General features: G+C 38.3%; 1 protein-coding gene across 1 annotated transcript in view; it reads right to left on the bottom strand.

Annotated features, from left to right (window-relative positions):
• Positions 1-9219: 9219 nt before the first annotated feature.
• Positions 9220-18855, bottom strand: part of LOC128856833 (E3 ubiquitin-protein ligase Ubr3) — a 28963-nt gene continuing 19327 nt past the window's right edge. Inside the window, exons 7-12 of the mRNA XM_054092208.1 lie at positions 12222-15227; positions 11720-12146; positions 10873-11654; positions 10677-10808; positions 10442-10581; positions 9220-10371 (exon numbers count right to left, since the gene is read on the bottom strand). Of these exons, the coding sequence (XP_053948183.1) occupies positions 10254-10371; positions 10442-10581; positions 10677-10808; positions 10873-11654; positions 11720-12146; positions 12222-15227 (4605 nt within the window). The 3' untranslated portion in view covers positions 9220-10253. The remainder of the gene's footprint in view (positions 10372-10441; positions 10582-10676; positions 10809-10872; positions 11655-11719; positions 12147-12221; positions 15228-18855) is intronic.

An 18855-nucleotide genomic window follows, 5' to 3' on the forward strand; every position in this document is an offset into this window, starting at 1 on the left:
AAATAGACAGAAGTGCCTGATTTAAAGCATTCAATCGTTCAATCGAAAAACATACGTATTGTTACTCAATATTTAAATGAACACACATACAAACAAGCGATCGAGAAAACAAGCGATCAAGACCGATGGCACAATCGTGTGACCAGACCATCCGTTGCTCTGCTCCCAACGATCAAGCAAATGCAATTTGCCGGGTGCTTTGCTGCTTTATCCACCAAGTTCCAAAGAGCACAAATGATACAAGTGCCGTGCTCGTGTTTCATGGCGCCTTATACTTTTCCATATACACGTATATATGTGTGTGTATGTACATACTTGCATACATTTTCATACATACAAATATATATACACATGTTTATGCACAACACCCATACTTATTCCCAACAACACAGCGCTTCAATTCGTATCAACACCATTACCCTGTAGTAAAAACTGAAACTGGTTCATAAAGAAGACTAGTCCTATATACATATGTATAGGGTGAATCAAGGGTGATACAGGTCTTTGACAGCAATTTTTTTCTTATATGCTAATGAACTTATTTTTCTTCAGACAATTGGCAGTGCAGGTTTTGGCAAACTTGTGCATGGAGCGATATTCAGTTGTGCAACGCTTAACAGTAATCCAAACGTTTTATGAAATTTTCATTCTGCAAGAAGTGCATTTCGCGTTAACAAGCAAATCTTCTGCAAATTCAAATGCCATTAAAAAACACTATAAACCCACAACGAGTCGCTGTTTGGTTTGGACCATATATGGTTTCAAAAGGGCGGCGGCACTTTCCACCCAACGCATGCAACAACGGCCGTATTGGGAATGTAGATCTCTCTCTCTCATAGCTTCACAGTCTGTGGTGGACCATAGCTTCATCAACAATCCTCCTCCAATTCAGTCTCTCTCTTACCTCATTTCTCCAATTACTACGTTTCTACGTAATCAAACCATCTCTTTCTTGGTCGCCCTCTCTTTCTTCCTCCAATTGGACGCAAAGGAAACACACTTTTTTGGATTCTTTCGTTGGGCATTCTTATGATGTGGCCAATCCAACTAATCTGCTGCGCTTTAATAAAACGTATTACATTTCCACCACCAATAAGGTTTTCATTTTCATTGTTATAACGGATGCGATACGTGCCATTTTCAAGCCGAATAGGACCGTAGATTTTTCTCATTATGGATCTTTCAAATCGCAATAGCTGGTTTACATCATTAGCTTTCAGGGTCCAAATTTCAGCCCCATAAGTAAGAACCGGATGTATCAAAGTTTTATACATCTTGATTTTCTGCATTCGTGATAAAACCTTTGATCTGAACAGTAGGTCTTATTAGCAGATTTATTTATTTCATCTATAGCAGATTTAATTCTTTCATCTATTGAATGAAGATCCCAGGATGTATTATCTCACGAAACAACGATGTCAAATGGGCGCCGAGTTCTTATAATTCGACACCAATAAACTTCTTTCTCTACAGCTACGTGATGAAAAGTGTTCCTTTATGGTAGATATCCTGAACCTCAAACTGCAAGGAAAGGGGAATCCACCCCTTGTTTTGGTAGGATAATTCGTTTGTTTTGAAGAAAAATTCATTTTTTTTTTGGCAGAACATATTAGAGCAGTAGATTATTTTATTTTTAATCTCTAAAGTATTATCGCGATAAAACCAGTGCAATCATTGACACGAATTACTTCAGCACAGTTATAGAAAAACTTAAGTCTGAATTTGCTGACAGATTTGAGCAATTCCAAACCAACAAAACAACTCTAACAAATATTCAAATTAATCAACACAAATGGTAGCAAAATCCACATCGAGTCATTTGGAATTGATACTGGATCTCTAGAAATGCAATTGATCGATTTAAAAAGTAAAGCTTTGTGGAGTGGAAAGTTTACAGAGTTGAAAAACAAGTTGGAAGAGTTCGAGATCCAGAAATGACGGGATTCGACGCATGGAATAGTCTTGCAGATGGCTACAGTGAGGTGAAGAAGCTGGCATTTGGAGTGCTGACTATCTTCGTGCGAACAAGCATTCTTTTGCATGAATACAATTAAAAGTAAAGTAAAAACCAACTAACAAATGCAAATTTAGAGCCGTGTTTGAAACTTAAAACAACACATTATGAGCCAAATTTTTCCAAACTTTCTTAACCCATACATAGCCATCGCTCGCGTTCAATTTGTTTGCTCAAGTCTTTGTTATTGAAGTGCAAGTTAGTGTTGCCGGTACTTTTTTTATTTCAAGTAAATTTGTATTTTAAGTAATTTTTTCACTTAAATAGTAAGTAATTATCTAATAGTGCCATGTATAATTATCTAATTTGTTGCGTAAAGCGCTACTTATATTATAAATAAATAGATATTTTTTTATTAAAAAGCTTTATTTTTGCGAGTACTATTTATTGTTGAAAATAAAAAAATGTGTGGCCTTTTAAAACCTTTAAAAATTTGTAAATTGTAATTTTTGACTCTTCCGACCCCTGGACTATGCCAATAAGCCCGATTTGACTCCAAAGCTGAAGAACGAGCTATAAATGATATTCAATCCGAGCTATTTCAAAAAGTTTTGGCCATAGACTAAAAACCTTGATAAAATAAAAAAAAATATCGACAATTTAATTATAAAATAATGTCTGCAGTCTTATCGAAACACCGTGTAATTCTGACAACTACCAAATTTAATAGGAAATTCTTGATACAGCGTTAGACGGTACCTACGTCTTTGTTTCCATACCTAAGTTAAGGCGATCGTGAGCCTCTTGCTCTTGCCTTTTACAGATGCAATAGAGGCGGTAAATATCATAGTTAAAAGAGTGATCTAGTTCCGCCTCCAAAGGAGCTACTCCTCTTCCTCTGGAAAAACTATCCGTTTTACTACAGAGTATACATACACATATGTATGTATTTATAAGTATACTGTACTTATGTACACTATTGGCATGTTCTCCTACGGCGGTGTATGATTTTACTCTACTCGCTGCGGTTGAATAAGCGCCACTTTGTTAGGGCTTTACAGCCGTGCTCAACTTTTATTCTCACTGCTTCGATGCGGGACTCGACTGATTGGACCATATTCTGTTATTTACGATTTGTTTTATATACACTCTGGAAGAGAGATATACGTATGCATATACTTGACCATAAACGAGAGTAATACGAGTACAGTGAAGCTTTGGTAAATATATTTCAAGATGTTCGAAATATTTTACTTTTGGCACAACTTTGAAATTACTTATGAGAAATACATAACTTCATCACTTTGTCAACATTTGAAAAAGTTTATCGTTCATTTGTAAGCTCATTCGTAAACACGGCCTTTTTGGTGTCGAACCTTGTCTTGTCTTCGTGGATTTCTTTTTAACTCAATGATAAAACCAAAGAGTTATTTTAGAAATATTTCCTTGAACGTAATTCGTAAACAATATTTCTATAGATACATAATTATAAACCTTTGAGGTGTAGTCATACACTATCACAAAAGGAACGGGAAAATTGGACTCCTCAGTTTGAAAGAAGAAATTCGTCACAAAAGGGCTAATCTGAAGGAAGAAGTATTCAAAAAGTCGACCCATATAGTTGAACCATTACATTTAGCTCCATAATAACGTGACAATACATAATAAACAATAAATAAAATAATAATAATAATAGATCGCATATCCGACTAATTGAGTCGCCAAGATGAGGTTATAAGGCCCTAAATTATTATATTGCTACGTTTTTGTCAAATAAAACGTCTCTCTATAATTCCTTTGAAGTAGATCACTTCATCGGATAAAAGACGCAAACTAATGGCAACACAACTTGCTTACTCTATTTAATTTCACTTTATATTACTTTGTAGGCTCACACGTTCAACTTATAAATGAATATATTGTGTGTAGGCACCTCTGTTTATATACTTAACAACTAATTGTAGTTTATAGATGTGGCAACTCCTATTTTCTGGCAACTTCTGTCTTGTCATCCAACATTTATGTTTTTTTAGTACTCAAAACGTCGGGTAGTGTTGCCAGAAGTTTCATGAGTGTTCAAGATTCATGAGTGTTCAAGATTCGTCACAATATATGAATGATTGGGCTCTCCTATAAGTAGACTAAGAAAGAAAAACAAACGGGATTGCTATTTTTCTTCTTCATTAGCGCAGTAGCAGCTTTAGCGACCTTGGCCGAGTTCCACGAAGACGTCCATCGTGCTAACTGATGACAATCAAAGACACTACATGCAGCCAATTCGTTCTCCATTTGATATTTCCAACAAGGAGCGTACGTTCCCGCTTCTCTGCTACAAGCGCCAGGTACTGCACGGAATAATTTTAGGTCTAACCTTGCCAATCGACCCACTGTGTTTTTATTCGCTTTCTATGTCTGCATCGATGTAAAGTTCATCGTTTGATCATCTGTCATACCCGCTGTCGACAAAGCGCAAACGTACTTCTACACAATCTTTTTCTTCAACTCTCCAAGCTCAGACTAATCAGAGATTGTCATTATGATTTCTGTCCATCAAGAGAGGGCTTTACTCCCCAATTGTTTACATGGTCAAAATTACTGTTGGCATTATTCATGGTATTAATGTTGATTCCCAAGCAAAGTCCCGTGCTATATCAAGCAGTAACGTAGGTCTCAGCTCGCGAATGCGCTCAGTGTTTCTTTGATGATAAGAGGTACTTCATCTTGTAATGATGTCAATATCGTCGGCGTACCCCAGCTATTTTACACTCTTATAAAATATAGTACCTTATAAAAGGTAACTTGTCATGATTTAATTATAGAAGGTTAGGTAAGTAATTACAAGGGCGCTTTGACACTCCCTTATTTTAGGGCTGCATTTACGAAGGATGGAGAAAAAGGGAAAAATGTTTTCCCCTTTTTGCCTAAACGTAGTAAAAAAGTACGTAAACTATTAAATTAGTCCTGTAATTAGAGAAAAACTAAGTCTATTGGTTATTTAAACTACATTAACAAAACAACTAAAAATTATTTTTTTTCTTTTAAAGCAATTATATTTATTTAGAATATTTTCGATGTTTATCTAACAACACAACACCACGCAGAACTATGTTTTGTTACTTAAGTATGTGTTTTAAGTTAGTAAATAGTTGTAAAACAAATATTAGTTAGATATGAAACGAGAAGAAGTAAAAACATGGAGTCTCTAACGGAGTATTTTCATTACATTAAAAAGGAAATGCTGCTAGTAAACAAAATAAGCTTTTATGTAGACTTGCGAGTATATTTTTTATTACAAGTTTAGTAGTTTATAGTTTAAAGTTTGTTTACCTTAATATACTTGGCCCTAATATTGGTAAGTGTTGGGAAAATGTATTCATGTGGTCTAAAACAAATATTCCATATATTGCTAATATAATTCATAAATTTACGTTAATCACATGCAATGAGAAAAATTGCGGAAAGTAGCTCATGTGGGTATTGGAACGCTGCACTGATTCGAGCAGATGTAGGGGCATTGAACTTGCGCAGAAAACCTGTAAACCAGAAGTCTTAAAAATTGTTAAGTTCAAATATATAACTACGACTTACGTCCCTTGTAGACGGAAAGTGCGAGGACTTGATCGTAGATTTACGTACAGCGTACTGTTCTAGACCCGGTCTGGTATAGGCGGAGACAGCCAATTCGGAAGCCAAGTCGATTTCAGTGGCACCAACACCAGACACATAAGGGAGCCGATTTGTCAAGAGGGAGCGAGAAAGCTGCTTACTTTCCTAATCTTCTATAATTGAATCATGACTAAAAGTAACATTCAGGATTATAAATATTTATTTCAGCAATTGCGCTTTGAAAAATCTCTTTACAGATTGGTCAATGCTTTACAGTCAAGTTGAATAAAGGGCTGTTTACATACCTCTCAAAAACATCGATCCTTCGCGCCCTTATATACCCACATATGGCGGGATAGTTATTGTCTGTACATGCACCACATTCAATATTGATTTGTCTGTGACCAAGGCGATTATCGCGGCGTGCAGCTGAAGCATTTTTAAGGAAAAGTGGTGCGAATGTAAAATTCACGGATGAGTCTTCTTTGTGGGCGGATAGTTACATACTTCGGTTCTGATGTACTGGTGATAATCGAAAACTTCACTGTTTCTCCGAAAAAGGATTTGAACGTTTATTTATTTTTACCGCAAATTTAGATGCAGTTTTGATAAATAAAATTTACCAATAAGTATTATTACGGTCAGCTGCGAAGATGGTTGGAAGAACTATGCATTGAATGTTACAAGAAGACAACGATCCCAAGCATCGAAGCGGAAGCTGTGTAGAGAGGAAACAACAAAATGGGACTGAAATGTTTAGTTGGCTTTCAGGGTCGCCTGATGCCAACCCTACGAAAAAGTTTGGGCAGCAGTTAAGAAAAAAACTCAAAAGAAATCAAATGCACGGTCAACCAGTTATCAATGCAAATGTGGAACCGATTACCTCAACTTGCGCAGAAATTAACACAAAGTATAACTCCAGGATGTGAAGCCACTATAACTAATGGTGGTGACCTTACATTTTATTGAATATGTTGGGTTTAATAAATATTATTCACCCATGCAATGCAGTTTATTAGAATCGAATTTTTCAAATAGTTTTTAAGTTATGGCGGTCACGATTCTATTAGACAGACTGTATGCACAGTATACACGAAAAATTAGTAGTTAATTAATTGGAGTATATCCGTTAGATTTTATGTTAAGTAAGTTTTTCCAAAATTGAAATACTCATGTTTCATAGTCAATTGAAAAAAAGAGGTTGTCTGTAAAGTCGGTTTACTGACGATAGTTTAACGTGACAACGTCATAAGAAAATATTGATGGAATGGTTGCAATTTTCAAAACAAAATTTTAATTTTATTTGTTTGATAGATATTTTGGATGGATATAGAGGAGGAGGTAAATGGAATTGCAATGGAATAGGTCAAGTTAAATTTACACAAACGTGAAAAATGACGATCAAACATTTATCAAATTCATGAAAGATATCTTCAATTTCGATTGTGCATCAGACGTTAATAAGTCAACAACACTAAGAGGCACCATCATCGATTTGCCTTTTTCAAGACACTTTACACTCGAAACACTCCCTTTCATTTCCTACTTTTTCTATCATCGTCCTATTCTCAACAGAGAAATGGTTCATTACCATGCACACAGCAAGAAGGCATATGCAAATACAAGCATGTGAATTTATATACCTACATATGCGCATATACATACATATATATGCTCACTCAAGTAGGACAGAGCCAGATGTCGAACGTTGCCGAACGCGGGGGCCCGATTGTGCTCTTTGTCGTTCGTTCCGCGCTCTCGCTTGCAGTTTAAGCACATTAGCTTACATTTGCTTGCGTACGGAATAGATTCGTATATTTGATATGTCCATATGACTTGTATGCATCTTCACATATAGATTTGTTCTTTTTGAAAATTGCGCGAAATTGTATATGTATATGCATGTTTATATACATATATTAGTATACAACATATCTTATAAGGTATATGGTAAATATAATATACCATACATTTTTTCCTTCATATATAATAAAAAAATTAATAATAATAACATTAAAACAACAGGTATTATTAACAAACTTGGTTTTATTTTAAATTCTTCAAGTAAATCAAATTAATAATAATCAATAAGAAGGCATATGCAAATACAAATACGTGAATTTATATATGTACATGTTCGCATATACATACATATATGCGCTCACTTAAGTAGGAGAGAGCAAGATGTCGAACGTTGCCGTTCGTTTGCTTTGTTCGTTCCGCGCTTTCGCTTCCAGTTCATTCAATGTAACGGCAATGAGCAAGGTAACGACAAATGAGCAAGGTAACGACAAAGGAGCAAGGTAACGACAAATGAGCAAGGTAACACTAATGAGCAAGGTAACGACAAATGAGCAAGGTAACGACACATTTTTTCGTGCCAGCAGCCGGCTAAATCGAATTATAAGACGTTATCACGTCAAAAAGTTTCATGACTAAAAGGGCGTTTTAAGTTTGAAATGAGCTGAGCGTGATTTTAAAAGGAAGTTTTAAGTTGATAGTTCGCTGTTTAAATTAAAAGTTTTAAAATAATCTCAAAAAATTTAAATTAAGTTAAAAAACTTGTTTCGCAATCTAAGAAAATTGCGATTTGCGACGATGTTATCGCGTTACGATGCATTTCGATAAATCAATAAATTGTTATTTAATAGAAATAGAAATATAAATATAAAAGAAACTCGAGGAGTGCACCCTGCACTGGCACATAGATGGCTCGAAGACCCCAGAAGGCATAGGTGTTGAAATTTACATTCCCAGAACCAAGCGCTCTGTGCCGATGGTCAGTTTTCCAAGCATCTTCCAAGCAGAGATGTATTCAATTTGTCTATGTGCAGATATAAACTTAGACAGAAATTTCCGGAATGACCGAATTGCCATACTGAGGGGCAGTCAGTCGGCATTCATGGCCCTATCGTCCTGTGAGATCAAATACTCACTGGTCCTTGAGTTTATCGAGAATCTTAATCTACTAGGAACGGACAATTGAATCCGGCTTATTTGGGTCCCACGACACAGGGGTATAAATGGGAACGAAATGGCGCATGCATTGGCGAAAGAGGCTGCGGTCTTGCCTTTAATAGGACGCGAACCCTTCCTTGCTGTGGGATAACACACCATCAAGAAGAAGCTTAGAAGTGAAGAGCTAGGGCTGAGAGAGGTTTGCTGGCACCAAACTATGGGGCTACGCCAGGCGAAACCCCTTCTTTGAGGGTACAAGCAACCCTCCCCAAGGATAAACTGAGAATGCTCACGGGCATTCTCACAGACTACTACAGACTGCGAGTTCATCCGCACTTGATCGGGATTTGCAGCCAGAAAAAAGACACATACGCTCATTTCAACCCAACTCCATCCTGAGTTTAATAAGGGCACTGGGTCTGGTTGAGATACTGTGATGAATAGAAGCCACAAAAGACCATGAGGTCAAATTGCAAAGCTCATAAGGATCTAATCTAATCCAATATAAATCCCTAATATTGGCAAACCTACAAGCTCCGTCTGCATTTCGGTTTCTAGGGAGGAATGTAAATTACACAAGGCATTGGTTATCACTTAAGTTTTGCTACTCCATTCCCAAATATGTAAACAAAAATCAGCTGAAAACAAACGAAAATATCTCATGCATATATCTATGTGCATATATAAAATGAGTTCAAATATATGTTGGAAGTACGATTTATTTTTCTTTATTTCATTAAATAATGTGTCTCGAAAGAAATTTATATCTTCATCTAGCTAATGATAATATTAAATATAAGAGCATTATCGTAATTTAAATGTCACCCATTCATTCAATTTGATTACTATAGTTTCTTATTTCGAATGCAAAATGAAAAAAATAAGTCTCATTCCGAATATTCAAATACGTTTAGTTCTTTCACATTTTTATTTAATTGTCGCATAATATTATTTTATATCACATAAATGAATATTAAATATTTTACGTTTTAAACTATTATATGTTTCCATTTTGCTTTCTCTAGCCTTAGTCAAATGAATTTCTCATAGCAAATATATTACACAAGCATAAAATACACCATACCAAGACCGGCTTGAAATCGCCATATGCCATATGCCAACCGCCATTGCAAATCTGTGCATACAGATTGTATATTTTTTATATTTATGCTGTTTTAACCGCTGTAACCGGATGTTTTATCCTATATTTATTGTTTTTCGAACACTACTCCAAGTTATTGTAATATCAATATAAAGAACACTTCAGCAATATTTGAATATCCGTTACAAAAGTTTGTAATTGGATATCACTTAGTTTCTAAGCTGCCTTTTGATTTTTGCTTAAACATTTCATATGCTTTAAATATTAGATCTGACAAACTCCAGCTTCTCATAAGCCATTTTCCATTTCGGGTTTCATATTTATTTTCCGCGTTTTCAGCTACGTTATTTAAACGCAAATAAACTGCATTACAACTGAAACTCCTATAGCTTATAAATAATATAAAAGCAAAGCGATTATTTGCTGCATTTTACTTGTAACGCATTTTACAAACACGACTGATTATTATTTTACTGCTTTGTCTCGTCAACTTTTCGAGATTTTTCATATTTTAAATTAGACTTGAACATATTGTTCATAATATACGTATTTCGTTACATTTTTTGCTAAGCGAACAACTATTTAGATTTGTCCCACTAGCTCTTGTATGCTTCTTAATAATTCTTCCATATTTCACAACAAATCCCGATGGAACACCCAAGTGTGTTTCGTATGCGCAAACTTATGTGAAAGCCATTGCGACTCTAATAATGTGAAGCGGTCCTGGCTGAGATACAGTGGCTTTCCACGCCTGTACACGAAATGAATAGATGGTTAAGAAAGTTCCTAATATACAAAACATGCGACAGCATTCAACTCACTTAAGATCCCGATCTTCTTCATCGAAGTCATCTAAATACAGCGATCCCCAAAGGCAGGCGCGTCGCCCCCGAATCACTATTATGTATGTGGATGTAACTACAAGAAATATTCCGATTCCCCCTCCACAAGTTATTGTATGCTAAAGTTGAGTCCGAAATGAGTCATAATAGGATATATTATACAAACATACACATTCAACCATATTTTTTCATGCTTAGATAAATGTATACTTACGCGCACAGCCTCGCAACAATCGTTTTCTGCACAGCAAGTTTGTTTAAGGCACACTATTGTGCCGCACAATAAACAAATGGAGCTCTCCTTTGGCACTTTGTAGCAATTCAGACAAGGTCTTTCGTGATAATACTGCAAGCAACACCAAAAAGAAATCAAAATACATTTTCGATACCTATTTTGATTACAATCTTACCGTGAATAAGCGCTCATACTCGCGTGGTAGCTCAAGAAGTTTCGGTTGCTGCCAGGATGCGTGCTGGTTTATGATGACGAGCTCGCGCACCGTATCGGTTGGTGGTCGAATATCCATCAGTTGCTCACACCAAAACTTGGGCAAAGTTTGTTCAGTGCCAGCGATAAAACATAAACCTTTTGAAGCATTAAAGCAGTCCCAATCCATGGAGTCAGTTACTAGTTCCAAGTAATAAACGAGTCGTACAAACTCTAAGCCTGGTGCTGATATCTCAGGCATGTCATGCCTATAAAGATGTTGCCTTAACAGTGCTGCAATACGTAGAAAGGGCAGGCAAAGTGTTTGCAATCGAGCTTCCATGGATTTTAGGTTTACTTCAACCTCAGAATTTGGAGCTCCGGCGCCAACGCCATTTCCACTGCTAGTCGATGGGTATGCAGGATTACAGAATGTATTTAATCCAGCCGATGCTGTCATTGCGGCCATTGCAGCGGCCGTTGAAGTACTCGGTATGCTTTCACGACGCAAATGCGACATGCGATTTGTGTGGTTCAATACCAACGCCATAGCGCGGCCTAAATAGGGCATATTCGATGCACCGCCTCCACTTGTTCGAGAGGAGTTACGACGGGAGCCAGCGTCACCGTCATCCACGGAAGGAGATTTGTTATATTTGGATATGATGTAATCACATTCCATGTCAGTGAGCGTAACACAAAGTTGTACGACTATTTGATAGTACAACAAATTGTACATAACCTTTACCATGCATGTGAAGAAATCTGTAGGAAGTTGCAATTAGTTTTAAATGTTGCTCAATCATACAGTTCGGATATACCACACATACCTTGGTCCAGATGTAAAGGAGCCAGTAGAATAAATTTCAGCAGCAATGCTATGGGATCGGCTAAAAGGCTTGGTATCAGTTCGCGACAATGCGAAGGCACTGGAGCCGCATCGGTCACTGGTAAACCAGCAAGTGAAGCCCACGACCGCCACAGGGGCCATTCGACCAGCACCCGAACATGTACTGACAATACATGCAAAAGGGGAACAATGCAGTCACGCTTGGGCTTGTAACGTGTGAGATTAGTTGTGCATAGAGATCCGCCACGCTGTATAATTTCAGACTCTAAGTTCGTGCGGGCGATTGAAGTGACGAAGACAAATAAACTGCGAAACGTTGGTGGCACACGCTTCATTTTACGATGAGTTATATTAGTCATGTCCTCCATAGCACGACCCATGGCTTCCGAGAGCTTCGTAGACGTCTGCTAAAGCGAGAAAACCCGAAAAGGAAAATATTCAAGTAACAATTGAGGCAATAATTTATATGCATATGCGCTTACCATTGGTCGCACGTTTTCTTTGATTAGGTTCGTCAACTCCGCAACTAGTTGCTCAAAGGGTTGCGTACCCGAGCGCACCATGGGAGTTGGTCTGTCCAGTTGGGGGCTCAATGGCAATACCGAGTTTGACAGCTGCCTGCATACTGGACAATAAAACTCCCCGCGTTCATGTTGATGCTGACGCTGTGTCGCGTACAGTGTTTTTAAGTAAGCATCGAGGCAACTGAGGTGAACATGGTGGCCACATGATTGCACGTGCACACCATTTTCATAAGCCATGTTGTTGGACAGATACCAAGACTCTTCGCCAAACTTCAAACTCAATAGGTCAGTGCGTCGGTTAAACTCAGTAGCTAACCGTGTGGTCTGCTGCAGACGCTTTTCGTCTTCGTCGCAAAGCGGTAGCGGCAAACGTTCAGCAGTACGACGTCGATGTCCGACAATGCCACTAGATTCTACTAATACCACAAGCCCAATAGGATTGGATTCCGTACTAGGTGTCGTGCAGTTGCAAATAATACAGTCGTACTCCTTTTCGCGCGGCTGCTCTTCGTACAGATCGTCATCTTCGTCGTCCATACCGCACTCCATGTTATGAGCTGTCGTTTGCATAAATTCCTTTTGTTTATTTGCGAAATCTTGCATCATCTTCATTTGTCGTTCGCGGGCGCGCTTCCGACGCTCTTCTTTTTCCCTGGCTTCGCGCGCCTTTTGTTCGGCTTGCTTCTCTCGTTGATTTGGCCAAAGTCTCGAACGTATCTCGTCAATGCTTTGCGCACACAACTCATCGCGTTTGGCTATTTTACGTATAAGATTACCGATAAAATATGGGCCATCGCCAATACGCGAATCAGATACGCGTATTTTTTTATAATTACGACTTCGCTTCCTACTTGTGCTGCTGTACTGGTGTTCTCGTTGACTAGAATCCAAACTCAAGTTGGAAGCAGCAGCCGAAGTGCTTGCCTCCGAACAGTCTATATCCATGGCGGCAGGGGTTTCAAAGGTGTTCTTCGATTTCTCACTTGATGCGTCTACCTTAAATACTTCTCCTATGTCGGAAGTACTTACAAATGAGGCTGTCGCTGTTTTTCCTGATTCAGCGTTTTCTTTTTCCACGTTTCTATTAGGAATTTGCATCATTTCTGCTGCATCTTCTTCTTCCTCCTCATCTTCAACATCACTCAATGAGAAGCTATCCAATGTACCACTAAGTTGGGAATGCAGCTTTAAAAGCAGAGAAAGAATGCTCTCCTCGATGGGAACTTCGTCCTTGTTTTGTCCCCCGATTGCGTTGTCCACCAATTGTGTAGTGCGCTTACGTGTGCCCGAATCGAAACCTCGACGTCCGCCCAAAGTAGGTACTCCTAAAACGCCTCGCATTGTTGTTGCGGGAACTATACTTCTGTTACTGACCGGCACAGCCACAGGCTGCACTCGCTGAAATGGCAGTAACATACTGTTAGTATTATTAGTGGTAGGTGAAAACATCTCATTCTGTTGCTGTGGGTGGTGTTGAGCTTCCGTAGTCCTTCTTAAGCCACCGCCCGACGTGCTACTTGCACCACCAGTCGTAACGCTACCGCCAGCTAGCATCTGCAATTCTCTGCGTATAGCCACTTCCATTCCGCTCTCAGGCAATGTAATAGGTTGCAACGAGAAACGAAATCCAACTGATGGCGAGGCACCCTCAATAGCATCATCCGTCTCTGGCAACGTATCGTCTTCTTCACTATCCTGTCTGATTACCAAGCCCTGTTCTGGCACTACAGAAAGGTCCGGTGGCAAAGCCACCTCCATATTCTGCATGCGTACCATTGCAGTCGAAGTCGGACCCATCACACTTACACTCATCGAATCTTCATCCAAGTCATCATCACTACCACCAATCATAGGCAAAGACCCCGCCGCATCTGTTTCCACATCATAATCTAAATCTCCGTAAAATTGACTGGAACGATAATTCGCAGGCGAAACCTGTGGCTCGTGAGACTTTAGGGAAAGTTTCGTGACAACGTATCGCAAATTACATCTAAGATTATCTGTCGGATAGCAATGGAAAAGTTTGGGTGGATCGCGTCTCATTGCAAATGAGTAACCAGGTTTGCCTTTCGGCTCACACTCTACTACAGCAGCCTTATCATTGCTAGAGCTGATAGCATCCTCGCTCTTTTCGACAGCAACTTCCAACAGAAAAATTGCCAGTGCTAACAAGTGCTCAGACACATCACGTGAGTGCACCGCCCGAAACAAAATCGACAGTATGGTCGAGTGAAATATCCGAGAGTTCAAAATCCGACAGGGATCGTTGAAGGCTTCACCCACAGGACGTGGCATACGAAACGGTGGCCATAAATTGCCACTCGCTGGCATCTTATTTTTACTCTTGACGTAGTTTGTAAACCGATCGAGAGACGATTGAAAATCCCGACGATGTACTGCACGTAGTAGTACATGCAAAGGATCATAATACTCCTCCCACACATCGTCTATAGGCGTGAAAAGACCCTGTTCCAAATTCTCCGAGCCTGAAGACGGTGCCTTGTACACCGACAACTTTTTAAGAAAGTTTTCGAAATTTTTCGTATGCACATTACCAGATCTCTCAGGCATCAACTCGAGCAGTTGTGAATGCGTTTTATTTTCCGTAGCCAGTAAGGCGCTGATCTCAATAATACATTGTGTAGCCTCGTCGTTACCAAGATTGGTGCGACTGGTAACTAGTGTTGCTAGGAACGTTAGAAATCCCTCTAACATTGAGCATTGCTCCATCTTTTGAGGTTGCTTCAAAGGTGCCAATTCTAACCATTGGCCAACACCAAACAGCTCGATTGTGTTCTGCAAAAAGAAGTACTGTGGCAAATTTGTAGCGCAGATTTGCAAAAAGAATAAGTCCATATCAGCCATAGAATTGCAAAAGTTCGCCTGTATATAGGTCATGGCTTGGCCTTTGATTTGTAATCCGTTGCGCACCCATTTACCAGCCAGAATCTCATAGAAGAAACTCTATCAAAGAACACACAAAAAGATTTTATACATTATAATGTGCCCCTAGAAAGTGGTCAGTGAGAGTTACATATTTAAACTATATCGATACAATAAATAAAACTCACACTAATCAATAGTTTAAAAATAAGGAAATATGAGAAAATTCGGAGAAATTAATATTGCCTACATTTCAAACAACTTTTTATAAAGGGCCGTGTGCCAATACTTATGTCCGGGTCTGTATATCCGGCATGTGAAGGTACCACGCATGGCGCTAACCACCTATTCACGTATCACGTTAAACCTACTCATTTAACACCCCTTTTAGCCTCTTAATCCATCCCGTCGAAACAGCATGTTGAAGATGAGAAATTCACGATGACGAGGTTGGTTCAACAGCAGCAAACAACAGACAGGCGGTGGAGGTAGTATAATGCAGTGGGGCTGCTTTTCAGCAAGCGGAGTCGGGCCATTATATAAAATTAATGGCATTATGGGCAAATACCAGTACAAAATATTTTAGGGACTCTTAATTTGCCATATACGGAGTGGAAAATGCCGTTTAATTGGGTATTTCAACAACAAAAGCTCAAAGTACAGAGCTAAATATGTTAGTGCCAAAAACGCCACGCTCAAAAACCCGATTGAGCTTGTGGAATCTGGTTAAAAGGCGGAGAAGCGTGAACAATTTCGATCATCTTTTCAATAGACTTCAACATATCTGGAAACTAATTCCTATGAAAACTATAATAAATTAATTGGATAAATGCAAAGACGATGGTATGGCAATGATAAAAACGAATAGATTAGTTTATTGTACATATGTACATACATACGTATTCATATATTCGTATATATGTATGTATTCATGAGATTTGATCGTTTTATCGTTTTGAAAAGAAAATTCCTTGTTTCGAAATATATATTATACTAAAATTCTTTTTTAATTGTACAATGTTTGTATGTATTGTACTCTTCTAACGGGCTCTCTTAAGCGGAGAGCTCCCACAAACAAACCGTTTTTTTTAGTACTAAAAATATCCTTAAAGATTCTTTAATTTTTCTCTCTTGAGCGGACAACTCTCTCATAACAGATCGCGGGCACTTGTATTCCACCCCAAAGGGTATTTTAATTCCCCTTAACCGGATAGGCAACAACATTCTTTTTCCGTTTACTCTTTACCATATCCCTATAGCTGTCGCTTATTCAATAATACATGAACAAGTATGTATGTAGGGGAATTCCCTTACTTGCTTTTAATGCAGTAAAAAACATACATAAGTATGTATGTATGTACACACACACACACATGTATTTAGTTTCTTATCATATGCGTACAAGGCAAAGCTAACATTTCATTCATTGAAAACATAATCCAAACTCAAGAATGACAGACAAACAGATTGATTGTGCCGATGAGCCGATGAAAAAACAAGCAAAAGGAAGGGAAATTACTTGTTTGTGAAGAAGAAGAATAGGCGAAAACAAGGGAAAAAAAACCAAACACAATGAATTATACACACACTTCCTTGCCACTTCATTGGTTTGATTATTTTAAATCTCACAAATCACAATACTACCAAGCCAAATTTGTTAATTTGAATTTCCTACTTTTATTTGTTTTGTATTACGAACTGAGCTGACGTCATAATAAAGTAACTGTTTTTTAATGGCGCCACCAACTCAAAAATACTTCAAAGATATAGAGTGCAAAAGTCTCCGTACAAATTAAGGCAGGTACTAAGCACTTAGAACTACAATTAGTAAGACGTTAGATAACCTTTCCTTCTGATAACCTCTAGTAAATGTCTTGGCATAGATTCCACTAACTTTAACGTTTCGTTGGATGTGATTCTGTCCCACTCATCTATCATTAAATTTTTGAGCATTTCCTTGGATGTAATGGTATTCTGGCGAATCCTACGCTCCAATAAATCCCATACATGGTCTATAGGATTTAAATCAGGACTGTGGAGGACTTTTAAGCTGTTTTGGGACGTTGTATAACAACCAAAGCTACGTAACAAAAGCAGTATGCTTGGGGTCATTGTCTTGTTGAAATAAATAATCGGGCTCCAATCCTAATTTATCCACACTTGGCTTCAAATTATCTTTCATGATGCCCAAATACACTTTGTGATCCATAGTTGCCGGTATAACCTCCCACTCATTTTGCACAAATGCAACCCAAAACCATAACTCCGGCGGAGGCCATGTTTCACATTCGCTTTCAAATTTTGAACATCAAGGGCGCTTCCTGGTTTTCTCCACACAAGTTGTATACCTTTGAGACCAAAAATGCAGCACTTACTCTAATCTATGAAAAGCACCTTATTCCATAACTCTTTGGACTTATTTACATATTCTTTGGCAAAGGCGAGTCACTTCTGTAATTTACTAGGGCTATAAAATGCAACCTTTTTCACAGTTCTTCGCACAACATCTTTGTTTTCTACAATTTTTCTTGCCTTAACCGTAGGCTTATTTTGTACTTGCTGCACGATATATCGTTCTTGCCGATTTGTAAGTAGTGGAGGTCGGCCAGTTCGTAGACGGGATGCGTAACTCTACTTTCTTTAAAGTTTTTAATGACTCTCTGGACTGAGAACTGGTTCTTCCGACGGTTGCTCCTATTTCGGGAAAAGTTTTTCCTTCCTTCCAGAACATTGTAATAATTTTTCTTTCACCAACTTCAAATGATGGGCACACGCATACATACTAAATACCAATGACGCACCCACGCTACTTCAAGAAAGTACCAAATTGTTTGTACACACACTTTTGCTGCGCAATATATGGCAAGCGTTATCGATATTTATCTATAGCTTAGGGCCAAAAGTAGTACTTAAGATTATTCTTAGTGGAATATTTTAAGTAAGGATTGAGTTAAATTCGAAAAAGTATTTTGTAAAATTTTGATCATTTTCTGACATACATACATATGTATATGAGCATAAATGCTAAGGAAAATAGTTTGTGCGCACAGTTTTGCTGCTCAGTGTAGGTGAATCGCAATCATTTTACAGATCCATAAGTAACATAAGTCACACCCAGAGTGCCCGACAAAAAAAAAAACAGGAAGAAGAAGAGTGCGTTCACTTGTAAGAGTGTGTTTACCTGTACAATGATTGCAATGCTCAAAGCGGAGTATACACACTCCACCCGTTGTATCAACATAGGTATGTTAGATAGACGGTTCTACCATGTATAGTACAACCGATTTCCATTTTGGTCCAACGGTTGCTTGGCCTGGCTTGTTTTTCCGAGCATTATACGATAGACCATTGCATTAAAAGGTGAAAAAGCACAGGTGAAAAAATGGCTAGGAATAGGGTCACGAATTTATACTGCGTCAATATAGCTGGAGAAAATAACGCCTTTTTGTTAATGGGAAATCTGCAAGACCTCGGGCGTTTGTTAAAGCTGGATTTGGGAAAACAGATATGCCCAATGGCGATAGAGATTGAGCCGCTTCCGCTATCAGCACTTGCTCAGTTCTCCAACGTTATTAATCGAGTTTAGAGCGTAATCCAAATAGAAAATGAGGTTGACAATTTAACTTCTTATAAAAAGGCTGATTTAGCTATGTATAAGGAAACCAAAAGCTTCTTCTTTAAATAACAGCAACCTTAAGAGTGTTGAACT

The sequence above is a fragment of the Anastrepha ludens genome, chromosome 3 (assembly GCF_028408465.1).
Source record: "Anastrepha ludens isolate Willacy chromosome 3, idAnaLude1.1, whole genome shotgun sequence".
NCBI classification, from domain to species: Eukaryota; Metazoa; Arthropoda; class Insecta; order Diptera; family Tephritidae; genus Anastrepha; species Anastrepha ludens.